Below are 14,630 nucleotides of genomic sequence, written 5' to 3' on the forward strand. Positions count from 1 at the left end.
GGAGAACTCAAAGGAGAATCACGTCTGCTTGTGTGAGCGACTGTTCAGAGAGAGCCAAGTTCCAGTGAACGGAAACCGCTCGCTTTGAAACGTGTCGGTTTATGTGCGAGAACTAAGGAATCAAAAGAATGACCCGGAATCCTGAAATGTTAGCGCCAAACACAACTCAATCAGTCACGACAAATATCCTGAGGAAGACGTTTGGCTCGAGTCAAAACGACGTTTCCCCGAGCGCGAGGTCGCGCGTCGCGGGACTGCGGCCCCCTGTTTGGGATCCCCGTGCTCGTGTGAAATCAAGTGGCTCGGCTTTGCGTTTCTCCTCCATGATGTCATGGCAGTTTTACGAGGCATAAACAGATATTTCTCTCTCGCTTGTGTGAGGGGGGGGAAGATGGGAGGTTATAAACGGGCCTATCGCTCATTTCCTTCAGGGAGAAACGTCCAGGGAATGTCTTTTAACTGTTCTTGTTGTTTTGTGTCTGTGGTGTCCGTGCCTGCAGCTGATTTTGGAGTGTCGGCCAAAAACGCCAAAACCCTCCAGAGAAGAGACTCGTTCATAGGAACACCATACTGGTGAGTACAGGAGAACAAGCCTCTCTCTTTCTCTTTCTCTTTCTCTCTCTCTCTCTCTCTCTCTCTCTCACACTCACACTCACACTCACACTCACACTCACACTCACACTCACACTCACACTCACACTCACACTCACTAGGCTGAGGCTAACTTGCCTCTCTGGCAAGTTAGCCTCATAACTCATGGCTAGCCACAAACACCTTTTAGAGGCCAATCACAGAAAGATGCAACTGGAAGGTGTGAGATGAGTATACTTGTGTGGCTATGAGTGTACTTGTGTGGGTGTGTAAGGTGCGCGGCGGTGTAAAGCAGTCTTGCCTAGGCATGTTTCTGTAACTCGGTCAATGTTCCCGGGATCTCAGGAAGTTAACCATTGACCACAACCCCTCAGCCTTTGTCATCTGGTGGACCATCCCAATACACTGCATTCCCGTTCTGCTCAAGTCTTGCACAACAGAAACTTGAAGCAGCCGGCCACACTTTGCCCGGTGTTCTTCACCGTTAATGAGGAACCAAGATTGCCTTTTTTTTTTATGTAGATTTCGCAACTCGTCACTCCATATTGGAGCAGTTCGACGTCCCTCTTGTGGTTGGACGTTATCTGTTTTTATAGCTCGCACACCAACTTGAATGTGAGAGTGCAAGCAGGTTGGCACACGCATGTATTCGTAGTGTGAAGGGAATGTGGTCGGGGCTCGACGCTGGCTCAGACCTTATCGTGACTGCGACATCAGACAGGCACGGCCACGGGCTTCATCGTTGGCGTGCGCTGGCGTGACTTGACGGTTTCTGTTGACGTTCATCGATACGCGCCATGTTTGTTGTTTTGCACACGTGTTTCCTGAGATGAGGACAAGTCTCAGTGCTGAAGGATTCTTCAACCTCCACCACTGTCTTAACCCTGTGTGTGTGTCTCTGTGTGTGTCTCTCTGTGTGTCTCTCTGTGTGTAATGTCTTTCTGTGTCTCTGTGTATGTGTCTCTCTGTGTGTGTGTGTGTGTCTGTCTCTGTGTGTGTGTGTCTCTCTGTGTGTGTCTCTGTGTGTCTGTGTGTGTGTCCAGGATGGCCCCAGAGGTGGTGATGTGTGAGACCATGAAGGATGCTCCGTACGACTACAAGGCAGACATTTGGTCCCTGGGGATCACCCTGATCGAGGTGGCCCAGATCGAGCCCCCCCACCACGAGCTCAACCCCATGAGGGTCCTGCTCAAGATCGCCAAGTCCGACCCACCCACCCTGGAACAGCCTGCCAAGTGGTAAGACACACACACACACACTGTCATGCTCACTTGTGCCAGAGCTGTTTATGAGGTAGGCCGCAATCATCTCCCAATCCCAATTGCAGTCATGATTGATTGGGCGTTCTGAAGACACTGATGACTGACTACGGTGTTGGGGAGGACTAAGTGTGTGTGTGTGTGTGTGTGGACGCTTGTGTGCGGGGAGAGATGTTGGGAGTTTATGAAAAAACCACAGGGATGCATTTATCCGTCCCAAGCACTTAGCCCACACGGCTGTGAAGAGTGAACTGTGTTTGTGTGGGTGCGTGCGCATGCGTGCGTTTGTTTGGATAGCCCTGGATTTTCGAACATGTTTTTTGTGTCCCTCCGCTTGAGACGTAGATGATAGGATAGCTGTCCCCCCAACACCCCCTCCCCCCCGACACCAAGAGCCCTCCAGACCGGAGGTGGAAATGCCTTTTCTAGAGAGAGCTTTATTTGTGTTAGGAAACATAGCTGTGTTTAAAGCCTTGATTACCCTGCGAGCGCCACAGCGCTCCGCCAACTGTGCCGCATTCCTCGCGCAGTTCAACTGTACATTGTGTCAGGAAGTTATCTCGTGGAAACAACCCCTCTGCACCCCCTTCCTCTTTTCTCTCTCTCTCTCTCTCCCTCCTTTTCTTGATTGATGTACCGGCACTTATGTCTTTTTTCTTGTCGTTTTTCTTCTTCATTTTAGGTCACGGGAGTTCAAGGATTTCCTGAAGAAATCCTTGGATAAGAATCCAGAGAGCAGGCCAACTGCCGCCCAGCTCCTGGAGGTACTGTCCGGCTCGATTAAACCACTTTCTTTTTTCTGGTCGCTATCTTGCCATCTGAAAATAAAACCAACCGCTATTAACGTGCGTGAAAGACCTCGGCGGCCGTCGACGACGGGCCCAAAAACGAAGGATGTCACGCTGGGGGCCAGTGGTGGACAAGCGAGGGAGAGCGGGATTAGGGAGGACGAGAGGGAGTAAAGGAGTGAGAGGGAAAAGGGGAAGTCAGAGGCATCTATTCAAATCCAACAGGAGCCACAGCTTCCTGTCTGCGTCCCATAGAGGAGAATGGAATGGGATTTCCTGGTATTTCCCCCACCCACCCACCAATTAGAGAGCAGGGAAAGCAAAGCCTACTGGGAGTTCTCCAGGGGGGGGAGGGAGAGGGAGGGGAGGGACGGTGGCGTGGCCGGGGGGTTTTTGCTGCGACGCCACGAGGCCGCGATGGTTATCGCTCCGGAAAGTGCTCCCAATCCCGCGTCGACGAGATGCCGCGGAGATATCGTCGAGCGCATTGACAGCCATTCAGCTACCGTCTGTCGTCGCCCTCAGCCACTCGGCAGTGGATAGAGGCCGGGGCCTTTGGGTAAACCCAAAGAAACACCGGGGGGCCATGAGGCTGGAGGTGAGGCCAGAGGGCCTCAGAGGCCCCCTGGGTGTGGCGGCTTTCTAAATAGCTCCAGTGTTGTGGTGCCGGACTCCCATTCGGGGGGTGTCACTAACTTTGTTAAAGTTCAGAGTTCCATTTCGAGGTCACTCCTCGAAGAGCAAGACCCCCATGGCTCCAGTCGATATCTGGATGGACTCCAGGGGAAAACAATAGATTGAAATATGAACCGCGCGAGTCACCGAGGCGTAGGAAGGCGTAGCTCGGTGTTTTCTCTGTGTTGGGACATCCTCAAGGCCACCTCGGCCCGTGTGGAATGTTGTGTACACAACATCCCTCACCGAGCCCTCCAGAGTTGACCAATAGCCAGCTGGGATTCATATACTCTTAGAGGAAGGGGGAACGTTCACCCGTATGCCTCACACAGACACAGTCACACACACACACGCCTCTCCTTGAACATGTGTTCTTGTACCTCCAGTCTCCCCTCACCGTAGCCTGTGAACCACAGATGGAACATGTGGTACATGTTTGACCATGTCATGCCTGGCCTCCCACACCCAGACCCAGGACCAATGAGAGGGTCTAAAGTATACTTCTAACCCCCCCCCCACTGATCCCAGATCAGAGACACAGCTAAGCCCTAACTTATCCAGGGCTGGATCCAAAATGGCCGTGCAACAACATCCCAAGATCCAAAATGGTGGTGAAGTTTCAAAGGGCTCTCGGAGGGGGGGGGGGCCCCGGGGGGGGAAGGCTGTCTGACATTGAGCAGCCATGATCTGGGTCTAGATGTGACAGTAAACATGCAGGAGCCTGAGGGGGGGGGGGGGGAGTGTGGTGAGAGGCTGGTTAGATAACCCAGACTCTCCTCATGCCTCATCTCTGAGTTGTGTGCGTGTGAAACACGGAAGATGTGTAAACACTCGGCCACGGCCTCCGCCCCCTCCACCCCCCCTGCGGCCCGGGTCGACAGGCTGTCCCGGTGGGGTCGCCTGTGTGAGCAGCTCGAGTAGACCCAGGAAGTAGTGCGACGACTCATCCCCCTGCTCAGCCTCCAGTGAGCCTGGGGGTTGTCAGAGCTGAGGAGTTCGAACGCAGCCGTGTTGAGTTAAACTGCTTTTACTCTCACTCTCTAGCTCTCTCTCTCTCTGTCTCTCTCTCTGTCTCTGTCTCTCTCTCTCTCTCTTTCTTCCCCCCCTAACCCTACATACACCCCCATCCCTGCCCCCAGCGTGATAGCTGGCTCTCCTCATTCGCCTGACTCATTGTTGCGGTGCTGACTGCTGGTCATTGGAGAAGCTGAAAGCTAGGGGCTAATGTCATAATGGGGTCCTGGTGGACGTGGCCCAGCGGGCCTCTTCAAGCACCGGCGCATCTCTCTGGGCCCTGCTCTGCCAGCTGGACCAATTAAATTACCCCACAGTGAACAGAAATGCTGAATAATGGATGACGGTCTCCTTTATACACCCTCCGAGTCCCACAAGCGCACACACACAGGCACACCTTTCTCCCGGTGAACTTGCCGGTTGACTGCCTGGTGAGGGCTGGTAGACCTAGCCTATTCTGGCTGGTGTAACTGAAGCGTGCTGGGTGTTTGACGGCAGGGCGAGGCGACGAGACGTGGCGTCGTCGTCGGGCCTCGTCGTGGGTTTGCGCGTTAGCGAGCTTGTGCCGTGTTCTCGGGGGGACGGAGATGTGGCGGGGCGGGGCGGGGCGGGGGGGTGAAAGCCCTCCTTTGTGAACGCTTCTCCCCCCCTCCCTCCTCCCCCTTCCTTGGTTTTGGCGGTGCGGCTGACGTACGGTCTCCAGGCTCGTCTGCTTGTGACGTCCTTCTGACTCGGTCCTGACCAATAGACTTGCTCCCCCCCCCCCTCCCTCCTGCCATGGACTGTTTTTTATTCCTGTGTGGTTTAGTTGACCCCCCCCCCCCCCTCTGTGTCCCCAGCACCCTTTCATCAGCTCCGTGAAGACTAACAGGCCCCTGCGTGAACTGGTGGCCGAGGCGAAGGCTGAAGTCATGGAGGAAATCGAGGACAATAGAGAGGAAGGAGAGGAGGACGACCCGACGGAGCTGTCTGTGGTGAGGGGAACACTGCTGGCCCACCAGGCTACCTACTGGGTGGACCTGATGTGCACACGTCTGGGTGTCTCTCTCTCTCTCTCTCTCTCTGTCTCTCTCTCTGTCTCTCTCTCGCTCTCTCTCTCGCTCTCTCTCTCGCTCTCTCGCTCTCTCTCGCTCTCTCGCTCTCTCTCTCTCTCTCTCTCTCTCTCTCTCTCTCTCCTACTCAATACTTCTGTCCTTTTCTCTCCTTTCTCTTATTTCTCTTTAAATTGTTTTTCTTCTTTCAATCTATTCCTGTCTCCTCTGTCTCTCTGTGTCTCTCTCTGTCTCTCTCTCTCTGTCTCTCTCACTCACATTAGCTTCCAACCAATTTTTTTTCTAGTGAAGTTTACCAGTGGAAACTAATTGGTTAAAGGTTTTTATCACACAAGTCTTACAAGTCAAAAAGTTTCCACAATTTTTTTTATTTTTTACTGTGCATCTGTAGGCAGTTTCAGTCTCCGGTACGTTCTGTTGCTTAGCCCTATAGGCCAGAACCAGAGAGCTTCCTGTACAAGTGTGTGTGGTCTAGGGTGTGTGTGGGTGGGTGGGGATGAGGGTTCTCTCTGATAATGCAACCAAACTGTATTGCTGGGGCACAAACACACACACACACACACACACATACTGAGGTCTAGCTGCCTTTTAGTCTTTCACTGTGTTTCAGTCCACCTGTTCATGCCATAGAGCACACACAAAGCACTCGGATAGTCGGTCTCATTCTCACGCACATACAAACACACACGCACAAACACGCGCCCAGTCCAGTAAAGATGTTCAGCATCAGGATTATTTCCTTGCTCCATCCCTGATGGCAGAATATGAAAGTGTCCTCTCTCATGCCATGCCCATGGTTTTGCATAGGACTCAAAAGACAGAAACTGGAACACACCCTCAACTAAAAATAGATGTCTGCTGTGTTTGGCTTGACACACACACAAACACACACGCACGTACGTAAATATCGCCTGACAATCCGGGACCGTTTCATTATTTAAAGCTTGACAATGACCCGTTTCCAACTGACCCTTAAGTAAACATGTTTACTTTCTGGTCAGCCCCGGCCCTCTCTCCAGCACAGAGTGTGGTAAAGGCCAAAGGCTGTGTGTTTAGGGATTGGTACGTAAGAGCAGGCCCCTGCCATTGACGGAGCTCTAGATGTACAGGAACTGGTTTGAGGTGAATGCCTAGGAAGCTTCTGGAACTTTCCATTTGTTGCGTTTTGGGAGTCCCTCCCCACCCCCTGGTCCAGCATCTGTACTGAGGGGTGTGGCACCCGCCTCGCCAGTCGTCTGTTGCTGACTCTGACCCGAGATCAGCAGGTTTTATTCCTGCTCTCTGCTGACAAGGGAATCCCCCCTCCCCTCCCAGCCCCCTGCCCCAACCTGCTTTCACCTCCCAAGCACAATCCCCTTACAAGCACACACACGCAAAACTGCTTTGTCTTCACAATCACAGCCCCACTGTATCGTCAGGGTGAAAATGAAGGCAGTTTAGCTGCACTCTTAGCTGGGGAACGCTTAGCTGTTGTTTACACACACACACACACACATGCACACAAACACCACACACATATCAGAGATATGACTGTTGGTACTGGTTGTAAACAGTTCTCCAGGTCTTTGGACGCCAGCCAACCAGCCAGGCAGCCAGGCAGGCAGCCAGTCAGCCAGGCAGCCAGGCAGCCAGTCAGCCAGTCAGCCAGTCAGCCAGTCAGCCAGTCAGCCAGTCAGCCTCTGCTATTACGGCTGTAGATCATCCCTCCGACTTTGTGCTGAAATGTTTTTGGAGAGACTATTAGGAAGGCCTGGCCTGGCCGTAAAGACTGCTGACGGCTTTGTTTATCTTTAGTCTGAGACAGCTCTCTGTACGTGAGGGTGAGGGGGGTGGGTGTGTGTGAGTGTGTGTGTGTGCAGCACTACTACTGATTAGACTCTCAGCCCAGGTGCTCAGAGGGTGAAAGAAGATGTTTACACTTGAAACAGGAAGGACGCAATCCTGACCCAAGGTCGGGGCTGAAACGGCAACCATGTCGCAGACCGCTCGCACCAGGGCTACACACGCTGGCGTTGGGCATGGAATCGCCTTGATTCGCTTGTGTGGAGACAACATCATTGTCAGGCCGCCGCTATGGAAAGTGCGTTGACACACCTATGCCTAGCATAACCCTCCTCTCCCTTCTGCTTTCCTCACCCCAGCCTGCAGGTACAGAGCAGACCAGTTTGGAGGGGGACCACCCTGCCAGCACCCCCACCCCCACCCCCACCGTCACCCTGACCCCCACCCCCATGGACGAGGCCGGGCCTCCCCAGCAGGAGGAGCCGGAGCCGGCCTTGGTCCTCCTCCCCCAGAAGCTCCAGGAGGAGCTGGAGGGCAGGCCGGGCGAGGGCAGGCTGCCCGACGAGGGCATCGTCATCCCGGACGCGGACAAGCACGAGCGCGAGGCCTCCACCAAGACCTCCAGCTCCGACTCGGGCATGGAGGACGGCAAGAGCACCCCCACCTCGGAGGAGGAGGGCAAGGCCCCGAACACCCCCGACTCGGAGCAACCGCCCCTGCTGGCGCAGCCGGAGAGGGTCGACGTCGCCGCGGTCACCGAGGTCGCCGAGGTCACCCAGAGCAGGATGGCGGAGGAGGAGAACAGCAGCATAGGCAGTGGGGAGCTTCCGGCGGCCGGTACGGAGCCCATCGCCCTGCCCAGCCCCACGCCAGAGCCCACCCCAGACCCCACACCCCTCATCGGGCTGAACGGGAACCTCCGGAGGGGGCCCTCTCATCGCTCGTCCATCGGCAGCCACACGGACAGCCTGATGCCCCTCGCGCACGGCAGGAACAAGAGGTGCTCGGACGCGGGCAGCTTGGCGTCCGAGGGCATGGACATCAGCCTGAACCTGTCTGGAGACAGCAAGGACAACGGGTCCATGTCGGTCAGGGTGAGTCGACATGTTCTTTCCGATCTTTTGCAGGTTATTTTGTTTGTTTTTGAGTTGATAGGATAGACCTCCAGTGTTTGTCATTCCTAGTTATTTCACACGACTCCTGCAAGTCCTGCAGTACTTTCCTCCGTAGATTCTTCATCTTTCCAGTCTACAGTTTTCCTTAGAATTCGACCGCTGTAAATCGCCAGACCTGTTCGTGACTGAGGTAGTCAGCACGGGAGGACATTATGACAGAGCCCTTGTGTCTTCCCTTCGGTTCGCGGAACCTTCTAGATGAAGTCATCTTTGGAAAAATGCCCCCGTTCAGGATGGGGTGGTACCGGAGCTATGTGTGTGTGATTTTGAGTTCTGGACTGTGGCTTAAGCTTTGCCTGTGTGTGTGTGTGTGTTTGTGGGTGTGTGCTCTCAGACAGAGGCTTGCCTGTCTTCAGCTAGCCTCGCTGCCCTTTTTAAATCCTGCATTCATCCACCACTCACAAGGACGGGGCAGAGACTACAGTCAGACTGGCTGATGTTCTCATGGCTGGAGGCCCTCAAAGATAGGCCCAAGGTCCCATGGAGGGCGGAAGAAAGGGGGGGGGGGTGAGAAAGAGCGGGAGGGAGAAAGAAAGTAGAGGGAGGGGGAGAGGGGGAGAGAGGAGGGAGAGGGACAATATATGTCGTTTCAAACCAAGTCTTTTTGAACAAGTAGTGCAACATTTTCCGTGCATGATGACCAATGGTTCTTTGTCTTGGGCTCTATTCAGTATTGTGAACTTTTGTTTCTATGCGCCCATTGTTGCCAGGGGTGCTTCTGGTCGTTTATGGGCTGCTATCACTGGACTCCTGTTGAATGGTGGACCAGTGTCTGTTCAAGATGTCTTTTTTCCAGAACAGATTGTTCAGCAGTTCATCTGTGTGTTGGGCCGGAACAGGGAAGAACTGTGTTCTAAATGAGAGTGAGTGCGTGTGTCTTTGTGCGTGTGTGTGTGCGTGTGTGTGTGTGAGCACACACGCCTGGTAGGAATGTGGTGTGTGTGTGTGTAGAGACGGTCATGACTGTGTGATTTATGAATGGGATTTTACGGGAACACAGCTGGATCACACAGAGGCTCAAGCCAAACACTCAACATGCTCCTAGACCCCCTGGGCCCTCTGAGCACACTGTCAGTGTGGACTTGTTTACACACACACACACACACACACGCAAACTTACACACACACAGACACACCTTAACTGAGGTGTTACTTTCCTCCTAAGCACATCCTTAATCTGATGTCACTTTCAGCACACACACACACACAGTGAATGCACAGTGCCAACCAGGAAGAGCTTCAAATTTACCTCCCCTCGCTTCCCTTCCTAGAGAGAGAGAAAGGGAGAGGGAGGGAGAGAGAGAGATATAGTCATGACAGAAGTCTATTTGCTCAGCTGGTCTAACCATCCAACCTCACCAACCGTGTCACCATGTGGAGGAGGCTCCTGTCCACCGCTCTCTGAACCCAGCCTCGTGTCGACCAGTGTCCGTTTGGGCTCGACCCCCTTACTTCCTGCTCTGACACGACAGGATCGCCGGCACTAACGATGAAGCCAATCATTTGTGATTTAAAGACGAGTGATTTGACCCAGTCAAGGGAGGGAAGAGAGACCCGAGGCCTGGTACAAGTCGGCCCCATGGTTGGTCTAGCCCGGAAACCGAGAGAGAAGCCTGGATCCTGGAAAACACACACACACACGTCCATACGGTTGGGTTTCGTTGTTGTCAGTTGCCCCTCCTCGTTGAGCTGGAGAAGAACTGGCCTAGCAGGATCCCAGCAAACTGTTCTGCTCTTACCTGTATGGTGGCTGCGCTGGGACACACGCACACACATGCCGTGACGGTGACAACCTGCTTTGACAAGGCCTTCTATGAATCAACACACCTGGTGCATTCCTGGAGACAGTCATCCGAAATGAATTCTTTGTGGAGATTCCTGTGCTAGTCAGGCTAGGCCCTCTGTTGTTTTCTTTGAGCTACAGTGTAGCGACACTGTTCTCATCTAGGAGCCAAGCTGGAGGGACTGTGTGATTTAAGTCCCGTGTTTAGACTAAAAGGCCTCTGACCGACAGACACGACTGTACACCAGGGTTATGGTAAGACAGTCTCTCACTTCCTGTGGACAGTCTGACTCAAAAGTAGACACAGGAAGTGGATCTGTCTGGGAGGCTGTGCCTGGAACTTCAGCTAGTACAACGCAGACACATTTCCCCTGCGTGATTCACCCTAATCTCTCTCCTCTTCTTTACCTTCCTCCTCTCCCCCCCCCCCAATCTCTATCTCTCTCCACCTCCCCTTCTGATGTCCAGGACTCTCGGTTCTCCAGCAAGACCCTGAAGCGCACCAGGAAGTTTGTCATCGACGGCGTGGAGGTCAGCGTGACCACCTCCAAGATCATCAGCGACGACGAGAAGAAGGACGAGGAGATGCGGTTTCTCAGGCAAGGCCCCGCTCTCCTTCTCCTGGGAATCCAGGTCCCCCCCCCCCCCCCCCCCCCGTACTTCTCTCTCTCTGACTGTCTGTGTAGGGAGGGGGGGGTTGAAGGGGGAAGGGGGGGGGGGTCTGGATGAGGAGGGTCAAGCCTTTCTGTGATGGCTTCAGAGACCAGGCCATATTGGGGATGTCCCGAAAGCAGACAGACTATTTTTGGCCTCTTCGACTCCTCCCGTGCCCTTTGAGACTCGTACACAAGCACATTAGTACACAAGCACAATAGTACACAAAGTGACTTGTTGTGGGGAAGGAAGAGAGATGGGGGAGCAGCCAGACCAAAGAGTCTGATGTGAAACAGGAACGAATGCTTTAGGGCAGGGGTACATTAAGACCAGCGAGAAAACGGGAGTATCTGTCGTAGTCAGTCCCTCTGTTAAGAAGCTATACACTCACTGACTCACAGAGGAAGTATGAATTCTGAGGTAAATCGAGTTGGGCATGATGACCAAAACGGAAACATCTCATAGGCCCGTACGCACCGCCATCTAGTGGTAAGAGCGGGACACTACATCTTCTGACCCAACATAACTGTGTGTGTGTGTGTGTGTGGGGGGGGGGGTGTGCGCAGGCGTCAGGAGCTGCGGGAGCTCCGTCTGCTGCAGAAGGAGGAGCACCGAGCTCTGGCCCTGCTCAACACCAAGCTGGACGCCCAGAAGGACCACATGCAGCGACGCTTCGACCAGGAGATGAATGTGAGACACACACAGATATATCAGACACACACAGAGATACAGTACACACACACAGATACAGTAGACACACAGATACAGTACACACACACGGATACATCAGACACACACAAAGATACAGTACACACACACACAGATACAATAGACACACACACACACACTGATGCGGTACAAACACAGAGCTGTCCTGCAGTCCACAGACGACTATTACCAAACCCACACATGAGACCTCCACCCTCCTCCCAGGTCATGGCCACCAGTCTGTCACGTGTATTTGACCGCAGTTGTCAGCAAATGTGCCAAACACGCGCGCTTAGGGGGGAAACGATTGAACCGCGTGCACCAGCATCTCATTGGTCGATTCCGATACGCGGAAGCCCCACGTGAAGGGCGTAGGGCCCGTGGACCGCCTCGGGGGTCTGTGAGCGCGGCGTCTCTGACGGGTTCCTCTCCCCCCCCCCCCCCCCCCCCCCCCCCCAGGGCAAGAAGAAGTTCTACGACACGGAGCTGGAGAACCTGGAGAAGCAGCAGAAGCAGATCATCGAGAAGATGGAGCAGGACCACAGCGTGCGCCTCCGCGACGAGAGCAAGCGCGTCCGCGCCGAGCAGGAGCGAGACCTCGCCCGGTTCCTGGAGCAGATGAAGCAGAAGAAGAAGGAGGTGAGGGGCTCTGTCTGTGTGCGTGCGTGCGCGTACGTCGTGAGTTCACTCTCTGTGACGTCATGTTTACCAAAACAAATGCTGTGTCCAGGTGAAACACGAGGTTGAGAAGCTTCCTAGGAGCCAGAGGAAGGACTCCCTGAAGCAGAAGATGAACACCTTTCAGCATATGAAGCAAACCGAGGTAGACAAACACGCTCGACTCTCTGGGCCGACCATCCCTTCAACTCTTTCTTCTTTTTTTCATATATATATATATTCATTGTCCTCTTCCCCTGTTCTCCATATGATGACTGATCCAGCCTTTACTGTCATCCCCCCCTCACAGGAGCAGAAGTTCCTGGCGGCGCAGAAGAACCACCTGGACGCCACGCTGACGAGGATCATCGCGGAGAACAAGAGGGAGATCTCCGACACGGAGAGGCAGTGTCTCCTGAAGAAGCAGCACCTGATCAGAGGTACCACAGCACGGCCGGGCCAGCGCCCCCTGACCCCCACTACTCTGTCAGGGCGCACCACGATAGCATGACAGATCTGCCTGGAAACGTTTTGGCATTGTAGAATCTGATGTTCTTTAAGAATCTGAGCGAGTTTCGGTACATCCACTGGTCTCTGTGTTCTTTAAGGACAAGCCGGTAAAAATAAGACTTATCCAAATATGATCTGTCTCTCTCTCTCTGTCTCTCTCTCTCTCTCTCTCTCTCTCTCTCTCTCTCTCTCTCTCTGTCTCTCTGTCTCTATGTCTGTCTCTCTCTCTGTCTCTCTCTCTCTGTCTCTCTCTCTCTTCCCCCCTCTCAGAGAGGGAAGCCAATATCTGGGACATGGAGGAGAAAAACCTCCATGAGAAACACCAGCTTCTGAAGCAGCAGCTCAAGGACAAGTACTTCCTGCAGCGCCACCAGCTCCTCAAGAAGCACGAGAAGGTGCCGTCCTCCGCCCGTGCTACCACACACACTCCGAAGGACAGTGGGGAAAAACGGGGGCAGAAACGGAGGCAGATAGAGGGAGAAAGAGAGAGGAGGGTTGGAGGGAGAGAGTGAAGGAGAGAGTGAAGGAGAGAGTGAAGGAGAGAGTGAAGGAGAAAGACAGAGGGAGACGGAGAGAGTGAAGGAGAGAGTGAAGGAGAAAAACGGAGAGAGGGAGAAGGAAATATCCTCAGTCTAGGTTACACAAGGCCGTTGGGGCTGGGCTCTGGAAGTGAACACTGTGTGTGTGTGTGTGTTTACAGGAGCAGGAACAGATGCAGTGCTACAACCAGAGGATGGTGGAGATCCTGAAGGGCCGGCAGCAGCAGGAGAAGGGCCGCATGCCCAAGATCCAGCGCAGCGAGGGCAAGACGCGCATGGTCATGTTCAAGAAGAGCCTCCGCATCAACTCCACGGGCAGTGCTGCGGAGGACCGCGAGAAGATCAAACAGGTACAGTGTGTGTGTGGGAGGACTGTGGGGGGAAAAAAACAAGTTTAAAAAAAGATGAAAACTCTATTTTTGCACCGCCACTAATTTTTTTCTCCGCCCCTCCTCTCTGTCTCCCTCCATGGGGATGCACCCCCCCACCCCCAGTTCTCCCAGCAGGAGGAGAAGCGTCAGAAGGCTGAGAGGCACCACCAGCAGCAGAAACATGAGAACCAGATGAGGGAGATGACGGGCCAGTGTGAGGGCAACGTCAGAGAGCTGCAGCAGCTGCAGGTCAGGGTCTCTCTCTCTCTCTTTTTCTGTCTCTCTCTGTCTCCCTTCTCTGTCTCTCTCTCTCTCTCTCTCTCTGTCTCTGTCTCTGTCTCTGTCTCTGTCTCTCTCTCTCTGTCTCTGTCTCTGTCTCTCTCTCTCTGTCTCTGTCTCTGTCTTTTGTCTCTCTGTCTCCCTTCTCTGTCTCTCTTCCCGGTTTATCTTTCTCTCTCTGTATGTCTCTGTCTGCCTGTGTCCATCAGTCTATCTCTGTCTGTTTATCTGTCTGTCTGAGTGATAGCAATGTTGATTGTGCTTATCTGACCTCACGAAGGAACTGGTTAACGAACGTGTGTGATTTGTAACATACCCTGCCACAAACAATACCTCCTGTAAAGTGACCAGGTAGTCCTGTTGCATTTATGTGACCTCTGACTGTGTGCGTGTGTGTTATAGAATGAGAAATGTCACCTTCTGATCGAGAACGAGACCCAGCGCCTCAAATCTCTCGACGAGCAGCACAACCACCTGCTAAGGGACTGGAAGGAGCACCTGAAGCCCAGGAAGAAGGTACGGCACCCTGCTCGAGACGGCCGGAGACCTTTCGGGTCTTTTCTAACAGCCTGACGAGGGATTTGTTACCCGTCGTTTCGTTTACTGACGTGTCGGCCCGTGTTTTCGAAGAACTTGTTCCATCCCGGTTTGACACGCGTTTGGTCTCACTCTCTCTTGGTTTCTTTCCCCCTGTCTCTCTTTCTCTCCGTCTTCCTCTCTTTTTGGTTCTCCCTCCCCCTCGCCCCCCTCGCCCCCCTCTCCCCCTCACTCCATCCCTTTCTCCCTTGTCCCC

The 14,630-nt window shown here is 53.8% G+C and overlaps 1 protein-coding gene across 1 annotated transcript in view; it reads left to right on the top strand.

The window, feature by feature from the left end:
* stk10 (serine/threonine kinase 10) overlaps window positions 1-14,630 on the top strand; it is a 31,463-nt gene that overhangs the window by 15,095 nt on the left and 1,738 nt on the right. The window contains exons 5-18 of the mRNA XM_047020463.1: window positions 501-573; window positions 1,635-1,829; window positions 2,533-2,614; window positions 5,167-5,301; window positions 7,521-8,255; window positions 10,588-10,718; window positions 11,340-11,463; window positions 11,941-12,120; window positions 12,212-12,304; window positions 12,449-12,578; window positions 12,919-13,043; window positions 13,349-13,537; window positions 13,682-13,807; window positions 14,240-14,353. Coding sequence (XP_046876419.1) covers window positions 501-573; window positions 1,635-1,829; window positions 2,533-2,614; window positions 5,167-5,301; window positions 7,521-8,255; window positions 10,588-10,718; window positions 11,340-11,463; window positions 11,941-12,120; window positions 12,212-12,304; window positions 12,449-12,578; window positions 12,919-13,043; window positions 13,349-13,537; window positions 13,682-13,807; window positions 14,240-14,353 — 2,432 coding nt within the window. The remainder of the gene's footprint in view (window positions 1-500; window positions 574-1,634; window positions 1,830-2,532; window positions 2,615-5,166; window positions 5,302-7,520; window positions 8,256-10,587; window positions 10,719-11,339; window positions 11,464-11,940; window positions 12,121-12,211; window positions 12,305-12,448; window positions 12,579-12,918; window positions 13,044-13,348; window positions 13,538-13,681; window positions 13,808-14,239; window positions 14,354-14,630) is intronic.

Source organism: Hypomesus transpacificus, chromosome 5, assembly GCF_021917145.1.
Source record: "Hypomesus transpacificus isolate Combined female chromosome 5, fHypTra1, whole genome shotgun sequence".
Taxonomy (NCBI): domain Eukaryota; kingdom Metazoa; phylum Chordata; class Actinopteri; order Osmeriformes; family Osmeridae; genus Hypomesus; species Hypomesus transpacificus.